Source organism: Cavia porcellus, unplaced genomic scaffold (genome assembly GCF_034190915.1).
Source record: "Cavia porcellus strain 051 isolate PalLab524CR breed Dunkin Hartley unplaced genomic scaffold, mCavPor4.1 scaffold_12, whole genome shotgun sequence".
NCBI lineage: Eukaryota > Metazoa > Chordata > Mammalia > Rodentia > Caviidae > Cavia > Cavia porcellus.
In genome coordinates, this window is record NW_026947495.1 from 31,121,983 (window position 1) to 31,139,167 (window position 17,185).

The window sequence follows — 17,185 nt, forward strand, 5'->3', positions numbered from 1 at the left end:
TGCTCAGTATAGAATATTTGCTGGATTTCTTCCACTTTTTGATCCTATTTTTTCTTGATCCATTTTTTTGCTTCCTCCTCATCAAAGTTCCTTATAATATTCTTAGAATTTGTTTTCTCTTCCAGTTCATTTTCATATACTTGTTTCTACCAGTTTCTACCTTTCTATGTATGAATAAGTATAATAGCCTTGATTTGTGCATTAGCATAAATTTTCCTCACACACATTCTCTCAACTTACCCCCAATTTTATTCTTTCTTTTAATTTACTGTATGTATATATGTTTGTGTACACGACAAATGTTAGGTCTACTTTCTAAATTCATTGTTAAATTCTTTATATTAATTTATAGCCTTAGTGATCAACTGAAATTGGTAACAATAAGCAAAGTTATCCTGACCACCAATTTTAAGTTCTGCTCTCTATTTTATTTCTCGTAATCCTTTAATGTTGTCTCATTCCTCTTCCAAAACTCTCTTTAGAATCTTCTGAGGTCTCAGAATGACTGAAGTTTTGCTCCTTTTCTCTTTCCTTAATGTTGCAATCTTCTCCGTAGTCCTTTCACCTTTAATTATCATGAGTCTTCATTTCAGTCCTAAACCTCTTTTTCAGGTACTCTTTCTTGAGTAATTTCATCCACTAACATAGTTTATTGCAGTAAAGTCTGTTGCAGTAAATGAGTGATTTTTATGTTTATCCAACTCCTGATTCCACCTATGCTCTACTGAATGAATATCTCTTCTCTAGGCATTGCTATAATTTCCAAATCAATTCTTGCTAAATAAAAAATATCAAAATCTTTATTAAGAGCAGTTTTAAAGCATGGAAGATGAAATCTTTCTAAGTTCAAAATGATACACTAATTCCATTTGAAAATTTTCTTCTCCTCTCCAAATTGTCATGGGTACTTGCACAAAAGGGCAATCAATTTTTTCAGTTTTTCATTTTTTTTTCTCTTTTTAGTATCTCTGTTACATTTATGCCATTTCTATGACTTGACAGAGGAAGAAGCCTCACACCTTGTTGTGGCTTTGGTCTGGAATGTCCCCCCAAAGTCTCATGTCCTCAGATGTGAAGATTGTGGAAGGTGACTCAATTAGCAGAATATAATAGCTGACTTGTTATTAGGCTGTGGGATCTGGCTAGAGATGCTGTGTCTTGGGAAAGCATATCTTTCTCTGTAGATTCTCCATTTACTTTCTGCTTTGTGGTCACGATGACCAGAGCAGCTTTCCTCCACTCAGGCTCTTCTAATACACACCTCTTATCTTGGACCATGGATTGAAAATGTGAGCCAAACTAAATATTTCCTCCTTTAAGTTATGTACACTGTGTGCATTATGACATAGTAATGAGAATGAAAGACACTCCTCCTTCAGATAATAAATTATCATTTCTGAAAATTTTCTATTTTAAAGACTTCTACAACTTCAAAATATTTTTATTACTCCAGAGCTAAGCTTACAAATGTTTTTAGAGAAGACTTACAGAGATAGTGCAGGATTTAGATTTCACTTAGTAAACTAGAGAAACTACCAGTACAGCTATTTCTTTAAAATATAAAGATTCCTATCGCCTAGTTTAGGGCTTCAAGTTCTGTTTCAGCCATATTACCCATTCTTTGCTACATATTCCTTGTACTGAACAATTTGCTGAGACAAAATACCTGACACCTTGAATTTAAAAGAGGAGAGTTTTATTTGGGATCAAAATTGCAGTGGTGTCTTAGTTAATTTTCTTGGTGCTAACACAAAATATGCAACATATACAAATTAAGGGAGGAAAGGTTTATCCGATTTATTTTATAGAGGTTTAAGTCCAACATCAGCAGGTTTTAATGTAGGGTGACTTGGCAGAGGGGAATCATAGAGAAAAGTTCATGGTTGCCAAAGCAGCAAAAGCAACAAGAAGCCATAACAATGTATTTTTGTGTCTTATATTTTGTCCAGAATACTTAGGGTGTTTGGCACTCACATCCTTCATCTTAATGACCTTGAGCCTAGCATTGCACCATGAGTCAATTCCATTATCACACACTGCAGATCCAGCAACCTCTAAAAATGCCCCACTAAGACTACCTGAGGCTTTGGGGGGACATTCAGTAACAAACCATAACATTCCACTCCTGGCTTGCCTCTCCAAAGACTCATACATATTCCTTCATGCAAAATACATTTAGTCCATCTCTAAGAGTTCCCAAATTCCTAACACTTTCAGAGTTACTGAAAAGTCCAAGTCCAAAGTCTCCTCTGAGATTTAAGGCAAACTCTTAGCTGAGGGCCCTTGTACAAATGAAAAGAAAGCTACACACTTTTAACATTCAGTGGCATAAGGAAACATCTCCATTTCAAAAGTTATAAATGGGATAGCAAGGGATGGGAACAAAGCAAGATCTAAGATCATCAGGGCAAATATAAAGCCCACAGTTCCACTTCCAGCATCCCCAGCATTTACAGAAAGTTGTAAACTTCAAAGGGTTTTGAATGCTCTGCCCCTCTGGTGCTGCTGCTGGTTGTAGCTCCCATGTCTTCTCTTTTGGGTCAGCTTTGCTTTGTTCTTGCAGTTTTCCTCAGATAATCCACATTCCTGACTTCCCCAGATGTCTGAGGTCTCCATTGCTTTACATTTGTTTTACTTTGGCTCCATTTGGCTTTACATTCACAGATTCACAACTACCCTCTTAGAATCACACTGCCTAACCTCCCAAACCCTATTTTGCAATCTGGTTTGAAGCCTTCCTAATCCCACAATTCTTGCCTTCTGTATGCCCCTAAAATCAGCATCATTAGAATGTTGCCAAGGTGTGCCACTAACTGGAGTACTGTCCAGGTTTCCTCCTTTTTTGGCTGTAGGGGTTGAGTGCCTGGATTTCTGAGCACTCTGCCCCAATCCTGAAGAAAAAATTCAATTCACTAGACTGGCATCATTCTGGAACATAGTGTTCTGGGAATATCTTCTCAAGGAAAATTCTTTCACTTTTATAACTCTGAGGCTGCAAACATTGTAGTCCTACCCATTCTGTGAGCTCCTCAGGACATCTTTTCCGTTATCTTCTTCTGAAATACTTAGTTTTTTATCGCTAGCCTTTTTGGTAGCCAGTGTCTCCTCTTTCATCTTTGTAGGCCCCAATTTTACTGCAGCCTTTCTGCGCAAACATACAATTATTTAAATCATTCTGTTGGGCTTGTTACTCTTATCTTTCAATATAAATCTGCCTAAAAGCCGACCACAGTAGCCATGTCATCTCCTCAACATTAGGTTGCATTGAAATTCCCTCTTCAAGATTAATTAGTCAGTTGCCATTGATCTCAGCCTGACGTAAAGTCTCTGGGCATAAGAAAAATGAAGATGAAGTTTCTGCCAAGACATAACACACACATTCCAGAATACAACAACCAATGCAGCCTGTGTTAAATCTAAAACAATGTATAGTGATCTTATGAAAATTACTAAGACAATCTGAAATTTTGAAGTGAGATTTAAGTTTGAGATAGAATTGACACTGAAAATAAGTCTTCTTTAGAAAATGCGGTTACAAGTCTGACTGAAATGTTTGTCCTCACCATACCTTTCAGTTTAAATAGAAAACTGTTCATGAACAGAAGGGACATCTTATTCACAAGAACATACTTCACACTGTCTCCCAGTTCCTTCCATGTATTTTGGTGTTTTGTCAAGATGTGCTCATTGAAGGCTAAGGACAACAAGGAGGAAAACTGGAATGTTTGGGTTTTAGTGTCTAGTACTCAACAAATGTTTACTGAACAAATAGAAAGAAACTGGAGTACCTAAAGAAGCTTTTGGCTGATGTTCTTAATCAAACTGAAGAGAAGTAGGTATCATCATATCCTGTGATGAATGTAGTTAAGAGACACTTATGAAAAAGAATGTCTGAAATGTCAGCTTTAGGCTGAATACTTGAAGGTTTCAAGAATAAATGAAAAAGGAAATCATCTATTGACAAGTAGCAGTAAGAGCTTTGTTGTAGTGAACTACAGAAATCTATAATAGGTCAACCAAAAAATCTGTACATATCAAAGAAGTATTAAATGTACAAATATGCAGAAAAAAAGTCCTCTTTAGCAACAAATTAAACCTTAATTTTATGCATCTAAGAGAGAGCATTCAAGTTATGTTGTTTCCATTTGGGATAATCATTTATAGTCAAGCAGCTAATCAAATTTTCTCTATGAAGGCTGCCATGATTTATTTCTTGATTATCAACTATAATTTACCACAGCTTGTTTAGAGATCATCTTTATTTTTCTGTTTATAAGTATGATGCAGCACATTTAACTGAGTGATGTGTTTTATTCTCTTAATTGCACAAGATTCCTTTCTCTTTCTCAGGCTTTTGTTTTGTTGTTATCGTAGATGTAGTATTAAGGATTAAACCCAAAGTCTTCTGTGTGTGACAGACAAGAAATATTCTACTAAAAATCTTTTTTATTTAGACCTTGAGATGGGCTCTTGTTAAATATTCAGTTGGATTTGAACTTTTGAACCTCCTGCCTCAGGCTTCCAAGTAGCTAGGATTACAGGCATGCACCACTATATTCAGAAAACCCCCTCAGTTTTAATATGCAATATCATAAGTAAAAGGCAAGAAGATTCACAGTACTATACAGACTCAGCTCAAAAGTGTCTTACAGGCTTCTTTTGATTTTTTAAAAAATTCTCCTCATTATTTTATTTCATTTATAGTTATAAATCTTTAAATAATCATTATTATCCTATTCTCAAATTATTTCCTTTTATTTTTGATATTTTTACTAAATTATGCAATGCTTAACTATTCATGTAGATATTGTACATAATGCATATACAGAGATACATTACATGTAACATTATCTTTGGAATAAAGAAAAAATCTAGCATTTCTATAGGTCAACTTAGTAACACAGTAATTAAAATTAATGAGGCAGTTTTCTTATGTGCTAAATGGAAGAAATGATACTGTTTGAAGTGACATTTTACATGGGATGGAAGGGAAAGCACTGTTGAATTTTGAGCAAAGAGGCAGTATAAGCTACTTATACTCCAATAAAATCACCATGCTTTTACATGATGAATGGTTACTAAGAGTGTGAGGGTAGAAAATGGTGATAAAAATTCAGAAATCCTACCAGGAGATCATAATGACTCAAGTTGGGGTCATCCTAAGGAAATTGTGAAAGGTAGATAAAAGATGAATGCATTTTGTAGTCCAACGTAATAGAATTTCTTGGTATATTAGATGCAGGGTAACAAAGCCACCAAATATCTTGGACTGAATGATTGAAACAAGAAAAATTTTATTAACCAATGGAGAAGTTGTAATTATATTCACTTCAATTAACAAAAATTTAAGATTTTACTGAGTGTTGTTGCAGTAATAAAACAACTCCAATTCAGAGGCTTGGAAAACAATAATTTATTTGCTTAAGAATACATAAGTTTGGCAAAAGTCTGCAAGAACAATTGATTGCTTCTCTACCTCAAGTTTGGTAGTATGAAAACTGAAGTGATATAACAATTTGAAGATGTTCTTTCTCAGAGTGTGTGAATATTAGTTCTAGTTGTTAGGTGGTACCTTAGCTTTGGTCATTGGTTTAAAAAGATACATGGAGCTTCTCACTGGGATATTTAGCTTTCTTGCAGCAGGAAAATTCTTCTAAGAGCTTCTTGATGGAAACACGTAGAAGATTTTTATTAACTATACACAAGAATTATTTTCAACTTGAGAAATTGGTACATATACAAAATATATCTTGATTATTTTTGTTCATAATGTCAGAGTAACAATGAATCACAATCGTGATTCATAGGTATTATAACACTTAAAAATAGAGTTCTGTAGTCTCAAAAGAAAAATAACTGTCAATCAGATCCTAGCCCTTTAACTGCTTCTGTAGCAAAACCATGATGATATAGAAGTAAATCAAATACACATGCCTCTTCTCTTCATAAAGTTGTAGTCCAAATTAGAAACATTATCCAGTTCAAGAAAAAGTATAGTTACTCAGCAAATGAATATAAATAAATAAGCAAATTTTAGTGCACAAAATTTATGTAAGTAACAGTAAATATAATGGGGTTAAAAATAATGTAACATTTTCAAAGCAGGAAAAAATAAATAACACACAAGGGAGGAAGAGGAAAGGAAGCTCTGTAATTAAAGGGAAGAGACCGTGTAAGGCCTAAGAATAAAAAAGAATAAGAAATATTGTGGGGAGCAGCTAAAGCTGAAGATCGATCACAAGTGGGGCCAGAGCAACGCTCATCTCAGGAACACTGAGTGCCTGAGGCAAGTCACACAGATGTATTCTTAGGTGGATAGGAAACATAGGGCAGCTTTTAGTCCTTATCTCCTGAAATGGGACCCCAGGCTATAGCTACTGGAGTCTACAGACCTTTGCCTCAGACTGCAGCATTCCCACTTTAAAGAGTCTTCAGATTTTACCTAGTGTCATGGATGCTGATTATACAAGGAAATCAAAGTTACAGTTCAGACTATTCAACACATTGTTCAAGGCACTCCAGATTCTTGGATTGCTCAAGTGATCAGTCTTCTTTGGACAAATATTGGAAAAATCTATAAATAAAGTAAGAGCATCCAAGTGTTGTGGGTCGTTGGATGCTTATTGGGTTCAATAGATTAAACAAAATCACCCTGAGATGAAATTGATCATTGAAGAAAAATCATTGGAAGGGCTTTTAAACACAGGAGCAGATATTTCAGTCATTGCTCAATGCCACTGGCTTATGGCACAACCCCTAGATGTAGCATCTACAGGTCCACGGGGCGTGGGCAGGGCTTTGTGACCTAGTAAAAGTGCCAAATTATTAACATGGAAGGATGCAGAAGGACATTCTGGACATTTTTCACTTTATGTCCTTCCCTGTATACCAGTCAATCTATGATGTTGTGATGTATTACAGGATATAAGGGCATTTTAGGCTAGCCCTAACTTCTTGGTAATTCATCAGATGTAACAACAAAATTTCCTTCCCACTCAAGGGCTTGGTTAAAAGTAATTAGAGGGACAACCTCTTCTGGTTATCCCTAGAAAGAGCTGTTATGCCATGGGCTACACACCTTCACATTTTTTGGGAGGGTTCTTGATCTCTTCTCAGTCTTACAGTCAGCATCAAAGATAATTTGGATAACTGATGATCCTATTTGGGTTAATCAATGGCCTCTCATTCAGAAGCTTAGAGAAGCTCATAACTGCATTCATGAACAGATGATGAAAGGTCACCTAGACTCCTTCAATAGCATTTGGAATACTCTCTGATACACTCTGATAGTGTGGTAGGACTGATTGCACATAGTCCAACAAGTGCTATTCAGCGCTTTGGATATGAGGGCAAAGTATCACTGGTTCCTTTTCTTTTTCTCTACAATAGTGGTTATGTCAATTCTTGTCCTCTTGACAAACTGCATTAGCTAACTTTCTCGGTGATACTATCATTATCCTCCAGACAAATTAACTCAATTTGCTTCTCTCACTCCCTTTGTCTTTCCTTCAAAAATAAGCTGGATTTATAGCTTAAGTTTTCAGAGGATAAGTTACAGCCTCTTCTCCCCAAATATAGGGTACAGGTTTTTCCTTTGCACAAAAGATTGAATTGCAGACTATTAGGTGGACCTTACAAGATCATTCTCCCACTCCAATTAACCTTTCTTCAGATAGGGCTTATGTTTGTGGTGTGATGCACCATATGGAAACTGCCACCATTTACACTAACCAGGAAGATCTTTTTCATTTGTTTAATAATCTCCAAATTGCTATTTGGTCCCCTGTTTTATCAGCCATTTATGTCTCATTCCAAATTTCCAGGCTCTCTTACAAAGGGAAATGCTACTATAGACAGTTTGGCAGCTACTGCTACTGTGCTCCCTTAGATACCATTCAACAGGCGCCTGCCTCCCTTGCCAGTTTCCATCTTAATGCTTCTGCATTGTGCAAACAGTTCCTTTCATATCAAAAACAAAATCAACAAAAATTGTTAAGCAATGTTCTTCATGTGCAATATACCTTGCTTTATTTCCTATGATGGTTAATCCCTGAGAATTACACCTCAATCATCTCTAAAATGGATGTCCTTCATATTCCTGAGTTTGGCTCTCTACACTGATTTCATGTTTCAGTGGATACTTCCTCAGGATTTATTTTTGCTTCTGCCTGCACTGATGAAGTGGCTAAATGTGTCATCACTCATTGTTTGGAAGCCTTTTGTATCCTTGGCTGTCCATAGACACTAAAGATTGACCATGGCCCAGTTTATCTAAGTGCTGCCTTCTAAATATTTTGTAAAACTTTTCACATTTCCCTTCCTATGGGAATTTCTCAAGGAATTGTTGAACAAGCTCACTGTACACTCAAAATTCAAATATGAAAACATAAAGGGGAGTTCTGCTCTACAAATGTCGTACCTCCTAACAGACTTCACTTGACAATATATAGTTAACTTTTTAAATCCTACTAAGGATGGGACTATGGTATCAGATTAGAGAATTCGATCAGGTAAAGGAAAAGAAGTTAGGAAGGGTCCTTTGGAAAGATATTCATACTGGACAATGGAAGAGACATAACCCAGGGTTAATTTGGGGTCAAGAATTTTTGTTTCTTTCCAGAAAATGCTGCACAGCCTATCTGTATGCCAGAGCATGCTATCTGACTGTGTTGTGAACACAAACCCAGTGAAGAAGTAGATTCCACCTCTCAAGAAGTTGATGCTCAGTCCTGTGGCAGTGATGCCTCAGAGACCATTCCACACATGGCAGAAAAAGTTGGGGACCAGACCTGAGGTCAATAAAAAAAAATTGACCCAGGAGGCCTAAGACATGGTAACCAAAAATAGGAAAGAAGATATGAGTAGGTGACAAAATATATAGAGGTTACATAAAAGAAAGAGACACAAAATTTACCAGTACTCTTTAGACAACATAAAATACAAAATTATGTATTATTTATATATAAAAGATTTTGATCCAAATTTTCTTGTAGGAGAGCTCTGCTAATTGACCTACAAAAATTCTGAATAGTCTATTTACAATAGAAATTTCTAAGAGTTTTTATGATTTAATTTGTCCAAAGATATATTTGAATGCACTCAAATTTGGAAAATAGATTGTCTGTATATATTTATTCATTTGTCCTATTTGTGAGGGCCTTTTAAAATTATTTATTTATTTTTCTTTTCTTTTCTTTTTTATTTTGTATTTTTGGATCATTTGATCGAAGTTTACTTTAGATTATAGATTTCAAAAGCTTGCTTCCACCTAGGTCACCAACTGGCCAAAATGATACTAAAATTGGTTATATAAATGTAATATATAGTGCTGTTTATTATGACTTGAGAGTCTCTTGTTTTCCAAACATAATGTCTTAAGTGTTATGATTGGGTTCTCATAAGTCATAAAATGTTAAGAAAGTTAAAAATTTCTTGGGTTGGGAGGCTAATATTACAAAGGACTCCAACTGATGAATAATAAAGAAGCCACCTTGTAATGTTAATTAGTTCTTGTTCATTAATGGGAGGCCCCACAATCTCAATAGCCTTATGGGAGATACCCCAATAATTGTTATTAAATATATTATTGTAGTATGTTCATATTGATCATTGTCAAATGATTAAATTTTCTAGATCATAAGGGTGTAATTTAAAGATGCTCTGTTACAAAGGTTTTCATATAGCTATGACCATTGATAGTTATTAATCTCATGGTATTTTAAATTTATTCATGATTTCAGATGTGCAGGTCTTTTACAATGTAAAATTGGGATTGCTTGTGGTAATCGATATCTTTTATATTCAGAGATTAGCCTTTCTTTTGTGTTCCAGCTAATTGTGATAGGAGGTTCGTACAAAGCCAAAATGAGTTCAACAGCCAGTAATAATGGAAAAAAATATTTGATTATTATGATTTATATATTGTATATGCATTTGTATACTTAAAGGTGCCTAAACATTAAGCAGGCTAAATATTGTCACAAATTTCTTCAGTGACATTCCATTAAAAGTCAATGAGTTAGGTAAAAGTTTCTTATGTATTAGATACAGAGGACTGATTCAAAGACCTCTACTATGTCAAAATGGAAATTTGATTATGTCACAAAAAAGTCACCATTATTGTCATGCTACAATTTTATATATAATTTCAATTTTAAATTTGCTGTATAAAATTATATAACTATTGCCTTTTAGCATTCTACAGAGATTCAACTTTTAGATTATCCATAGTTGTTACAAAATGATTTTATTTTTGTTCAAAGGTGCTTGAGATTCAGAAAAAAAGTAATATTAACCTTATTACAAAATTTTTAGTCATTAAGTTGCTCTTATGGGTGTTCAAAACTTAAGTATGGAGAGAAGAAACTAGAAAGATAGAAGGGCTAAGAGGACGGCCAATATTTTGTCAATGACCAATAAGGACATAGGACATGAGGGAACCTTTTCAGTAACATCCTGAAACCTGGTGAATACCACAAACTGAGCAAGGAGATTGTAGGACCACAGAGGGTAAAGACCTACAGTGTATAGTGTGCCTAAGGACTTTCACCAAGAGAGAAAAATCTCCCAAGCTTTCATAGAAAGCAACTTGATCAAGCACTGGCGATGACTAATCCAGAGGGCTGACACTGACAGAAACACTAAGAGGTCCTTTATATGGTTCCAAGGTAATTCCTGAGGAGACCTGACTGAACTAGATAGGCAACAAGAGATTGACTGTAATTAACGCAGGTCTTGCCTTAACTTGGTCTTGAATATCTTGCAGAAAAATATACTACAAGACCTATAAAACCATGCCATAATAAATACTAGCTAAAAGAAGTTTAAATCACTAACACTTTCTCAGAATTGCCAGCGGCACTAGTAACTGGCTACTGTTATGGGTCAAGGTTAAATTACTAAATGCAGGGACTTAAAATCCCTGATTTAGAGCCAGGGATTTAGCTCAGTGGCATAAGCACCTGTCTAGCAAGTGTGAAGTCATGAGTTTTATCCCTGGTACCAAATACCCATCATTTTTGAGTATAAAACAGAGAAGAGGGAGATGTGGGGAGCAGCTGAAACTGAAGATTGATCACATGTGGGGCCAGAGCAAGGCTAATCTCAAAATTGGGTACCTGAGGCACGTCACATGGATAAACTGTTCTAATCTCAAGAAGACTGGGTGCCCCAGCCAAGCTGCATGGGTAAACTCTTAGGCCGAGAGCTTCCACGTGATAATCTCCCAAGTGTATAAACAAATGTGTGGCCTCCCTTAGAGCTCTCCTGCTTCTTCCTCTTGCTCCTTCTCCTCCTGCATCTTTCACTTACCATCAGGAGATACAATTCCACAGGAACTCAGTTTTCTCTATGCTAACTGTTCCTTTTTCTTCATCCTCTCACTATCCCCACACTGGGCACATTAAGAGCTATGTGGGATGCAGCAAAATACTTGAAAAATTAAGAGAAGTGCTGCAAAGATTGATTAAAAGGTTAAGAAGAGTTTGAGACACCGCATTTAAACATGACATGATTGGGAAGAATCGAAATAGAGATTTTGAACTTTACACAAAAGATAACAACAATTCCTTTAAAAGCTTTAAGTAACAAGATTTATAAAAGACACAATTAGACCTTTTGGAGAATTTCAGATAAGAAGTTACTTCTAATGCAAAAGGTAACACCAGTAATTTAAGATGGAGCCAGTTTAGGCATGGGGTGCTGGCTGAATAATTTAAAAGAGAAAAATCAAAAATGTGATAGTAGGCTAAATGCATTAAAATATTATTTATCTGCAGTTATGTCCTCATGAAATTTCCAAATAGAAAGATTAATATAGTAGACATATGTAACTCAAAAAAGAGGAAAAGAGATTCTTGGCTTCTATGAACATGTTGATCTAATAATTATATGCACAAAAATGCAAATTAAAGATTTAGAGAAACTGGAGAAAAAAATGGGCTGGAAAGTGACTATTCTGCTCATTTAACAAATAATTGAATACCTCATTATGTAAACAGTTTTTTGGCAGAATAATAAACTGAGAACCAAAATTGTAAATTGAGATGTTATTATTTTAAGATTTACACACACATAAAATATCTGCATAAAACTATGTCCTCTTTAAATATGTACTAAAATCTACATGAACAAAATGAAAACATTTTCTGGTTAAGATATTTCTGAATTTTGTATCAACCATTAAAACTAAAAATAAACATTAATATTGTTTTTTTTTCCACCAAAATTGAAGAAAATACACTTAAGACTCAGAAGACAAATGGATCTTAAATTACCCTTTCTCTGGGTGCACAGCTATAGATCTTGGCTGGTCCAGGCCTTGGGACATAACGACATAACGGAAAGAGCCATTGAGTCTTGCAACTTCAATTAAGTTGAAACCATGATCAGTCCAATATATGTTCCCTAAGAGAAATAAAGAAATGATTATAATACTATTACAAGAATCATTAGTTATGGCTAAGATTTAATTTGCAATCAATGATATATAATCATTAAGAATTTTTTTATTTCTCACAGTATTTTATAATATATATCTATTTATATCTATATCTTAAGCATAAAGCTATAATAAAAAGTAGCATGCACAGTTTTCCAATATTAATTTCATATAACTTGGGTCAAAATCATACAGTTACAAAACTACATGCTGAAAATTAGTCAACACTTATCCATCAAAGGTGTATATTTTAAACTTCTACAGACTTCAGCCAAAAGAGAATTTGTTACATTTCTATGTATTTGCCTTTTGGAACTCTCAGGAGATTTAGGCAAAGTTAGTACAATATAATCTGCTTCTACATAGAAATGCTGATGTAAAAGCTCCAAAGAATTAGAAAAAGTAGATCTGAAAAATAAAACAAACAAACAAAAATGCCTGTCTATAAATAAAAAGAAAATGTTAGAAGAAACAGATTTTTTATGGAGCATTTTTCATCTCCTCTCCCTGTGTTATGTACAGTTTTCAATCTTACATAAGGAATGTAAATGAAATACACCGCAATCATGTATAAAACAGGGGAAAGAGATTCAAAGACAGGTGAAGGGGATGGAGGGAAGGGGCTGAAAAAATGAATTAAGTTGTTATATACACTATTACCTTCACACACAGAATGTATTATAAACATGTACTAATAAATAAATCAGTGGAAATATTAAATTTCATGGAGCAGGCTAAGACCCTCGCAAAAATAATGTGGAAAAAAAGTTATAGATTATACCAGCAATCCAGTCAATGGCTATCCCTTCCACTCTTCCCAAGCCATTGGTAATGATATCTTCTTTCCAAGTCTGATCTCTTTTAGCTCGACTAATTTTATTGAAACCCATGTCAGTCCAATAGATGGTATCATTTTCTATGGATTAAACAGAGAAAAAAACACATCCACACACTATAAAAGGTATCAATATATGCATATGTAACATAAAATCAGTATTTTTGGAGTTATTCTGGGTATTGCAGAGTATCAGTATTCACTGATATAATTTACTAATTTAAATGGTAAGAAAGGTATTAAAATAACATGAAAGAATCTCTGTTGTAGTTGAAAGAATTTTTAAGTTATTTTTTGAAATATCTGTGGCAAAACCCATAATATTCTTTATTATTTTCTGCATTTGAACTCAATAAATCCTTGTCCCTTATAAAATTACAACTGTGATATCACATCATATTATTATGGATGACAATTTTCACCTCATCATTGTACTTGTATCTGAGCTCTCTAAATATAAAAAAGATTCCTGAAGATAATCAGCTTTACAAAGTCTCAAAGGAGGAGACAATGGAAAGAAACATTAAAGGCATTTCAACTATACCAAGGGTATTTTGAGAATAAGGTCACTCAAAATATGTAAAGTGTTAAAAATGCCTGAGCATCCAATTATTCTTCCTGAGATACCAAGTAGTTTTCCAAATGTCAACTACAAACCCATTCGATTATTTTTCAAGCTCTCATTTTATAAATGGGCTTAAGGATATTTGAAGAATTACTGTATGCTATCATAGGGTCTTTAAATAACAGTGCTTTTTGAACATTTGAATGAAAAATGTGTCTGAAGACTATAAATGAAATATACTACATGTGCATGCATATGCATAAAGGGTAGTAATTATAGACCAATGATTTTAAATATAGCCACCTGAAAGACACAGGGGACAAATCATTAAATAACAAATTTGACACCAACTAAGTAAGCTTTTGTGTTGTGACCTACATGACTATTTGAAGAACAAATCCTTTAAGATCAACATAATTTCCCCTCTGACACAGTGACAGACTATGGAAATAAAGAAAATGCAATTAGTATAGTAAAGCCATTTATTAGAAAGTTTTGGTATTTGATTTCAAATGAAATATATTCTGAGTTCATCAATCTGTTAGTGCAAAGACTCCAAATAGCCCCAATCTCAATGATGGTTAATCTGGTGAAACCACTGTTTGAAACAGAGCAAAGATGCCATATCCTTGTCTGTGAGGAGCAGCTGAGCTGGATGGACTGCGTACTCAGAGCAACAGCGAGGCCAGCCCTGAGAACACAGCTCTCCAGTGGCAAGTCACGTACATGAGATGTTGGGACTACAGCAATGCTAGTCCAGCAGGTGTCTTTCTCAGTAAAACTCTGAGACTTGCACTTTTGATTACATCACACAATTCTCCCTTTTTACCATGTACAAAGAGAGGCAGATTGTGTTAGTTGCCAGCTGCCTCTCCGTCAGAGGTCAGGTCCTACCCATCCCAGCTTTCTTTTTAGTATATGTCTATAGTTTTTTCTTAATCTCCTAGCACCCCTCCCTGCTGGCTGTACATGAAAGCAAGAAATTGATATTTTTGTAAAATGCATAAGATAAAGGTTTATTCTTGAATCAGAAAATCAACAAAAATAAACACTATTCTTCATAATATTAAGTATTACATATTGAGTCCAGTTTTCTCCTTCAAGTACTAACCGTCTGCTTCGTTTCTTCACCCAAGCAGAAAGAAACAATCATGATGTGATGTACAAATGACAAATTTTAGAAAACATTTACTATGTGTTTACTGAACACAGTTGTGTTACAGTCTTCTCTAATGAGAAAGCAGTTAGTTTCACTTATTCATATTCAAAGTATTGTTAATTCCATGATAAAATATTGTGATCGCCTCCTCATCATTTTGCCTAATTTTCATTTTTACTCTTGTACTTCCTTTCCTTTCCCCAAGTCTTTGCTCCACTTGGAGGGTAGTCTTACTTTTAAAAAAGCAAATAAGAACATTTCTGCTAACTTCATCCTGACATACTAATAACTTCTGATCTTACTGGTCATGTTAGCCTATGCCTGTAATTTCAGCAGTCTGGAAGGCTTGGACAGGAATATCACAAATCTGAGCCCAGCCTTGGAAAATTTGTGAGACTGTCAAAAATAAAGAGGGAGGAAGGAAGGAAGGAAGAAAGGAAGGAAGGAAGGAAGGAAGGAAGGAAGGAAGGTAGGAAGGAAGGGAGGGAGGAAGGGAGGAAGGAAGGAAGGAAGAAAGGGAGGAAGGAAGGAAGGAAGGAAGGAAGGAAGGAAGGAAGGGAGGGAGGAAGGAAGGAAGGAAGGGAGGGAGGAAGGAAGGGAGGGAGGGAGGAGGAAGGGAGGAAGAGTGAGAGAGAAAGTTAGAGAGAGAGAGAGAGAGAGAGAGAGAGAGAGAGAGAGAGAGAGAGAGAGAAGGAAGGCCTGAGGATGTTGCTTAGTGTGATTAGCCTGGGTTCAGTGGCTCAGTCCTTGGTAATGGAAGGGAAAAGGAAAATGAAAAGAAAACAAAAGAAAAAAATCCTCATTGCCACGGCCTTCATCATCTCCTCACAACCCCTGGACTTCTTCTGTATCATACCCCTCCACTCTTCCCATCTACTTCTAATAAAACAGAACTGATTATCTCTATGCAAATCAAATGCTCCTTTTAAGTCTAAGATTCTTTACATACCTTTTAATATCTGTCTAGACTATTTGCTTGCTGTAGTTGTGTTTTAGTGAAAATATCTTCTTACAGAAACTTTGTCTATTTTATACAAATTATTCTCTTATCCTGTTCTTTACTCCTTACCAAATAGCATTCTTATCATTACCAAACATATTTTTATTTATTGGTTTGCTCTTTTAGTGTGTATCTTGTTTTACTGAAGGCATTTCTTTAGGAGTTGGGTATTTATTTTGTTCTATGGTTTATTCTTAGCTTATGGAATAGTGCCTGGTACATAGTAATCCCGCATCTGGAGATTCAAAGAGTAGCATGATATATTGATACACACAGGAAGGTAGACATTTGGAAGACAGGTAGGCAGGAGAAAGCTGACTCCTCTTGTTAAGGAGCCAAAAGAACATAAGAAGCCCCTGACTATCCCAGTAATATAAGATGAGAAGCATAAATGCATAGACAATTTCAGGTGGAGAAGCAATGAAGACACTCCCCAAAATATTTACAAGAATAATAAGAGGATAAGAGGACCCCAAATTTGTATGTGTTTTAAATTTTTATTCCATAACAGCTTTCCTGCTATGAAAAGTTGTAGTCAGTATAAACATGAATTATTTCTTCTTCTGTAACCCATTATCTTTTGCATATACATACTTTATTATCCTACTGAACTGAGGTGTCTTTGTATTTCTTCTTAGAATTTGACTAGATATATTTCATGAGTTAGAGCTACAGTTGACTCAACATTTTCATAATCACATGTGAGGTAGATGCTCTGTAATCTCAATGTCATCTCTGAGGGGTCAGATTCAGCTGACAGCACTGAGGAATCTATAGGTTTCCTTGTATATTTTGTATTAGAACTTAGAAATCAGTGAGCAAATCAATCATACAAGAATGCATGAAAGAAAAATACAAGAAATGGAAGAACTAAATATTTCATTCACATCCAGAGTTCCTTTCCTTTGTAATTTTTTTCATATATATATTATGTACTTAAACAAATGTGTTAAATGGAATGTTTGCTAAGATATGAGAATATGTAATTTGCAATATCTATGAACACTTGTAAATATACATGGTTTTGGGTTTGAAAAGTCTTAAGAATTAAGTTGAAAGATGACAGAAGTTTCCAACAAACTTGAAGGGTACAAAATGAAAAAAGGTATAAAGAGAAAAAAGACTACCATAACTGTCATGAAAGTTATTTAATCATATCAAAATTTAAACTTTACTTCCACTAATGG

The 17,185-nt window shown here is 34.9% G+C and overlaps 1 protein-coding gene across 7 annotated transcripts in view; it reads right to left on the bottom strand.

Moving 5' to 3' along the window:
• Lrp1b (LDL receptor related protein 1B) overlaps nt 1-17,185 on the bottom strand; it is a 1,703,137-nt gene that overhangs the window by 419,919 nt on the left and 1,266,033 nt on the right. For all 7 annotated transcript variants that reach the window (XR_010050782.1, XM_063259026.1, XM_063259028.1 and 4 more), the window contains 2 exons: nt 13,221-13,355; nt 12,276-12,405 (listed from right to left, as the gene is read on the bottom strand). Coding sequence is in view for 6 of the 7 variants with exons in the window: in XM_063259026.1 (XP_063115096.1) it covers nt 12,276-12,405; nt 13,221-13,355 (265 nt within the window). In the remaining variant the exon portion in view is untranslated. The remainder of the gene's footprint in view (nt 1-12,275; nt 12,406-13,220; nt 13,356-17,185) is intronic.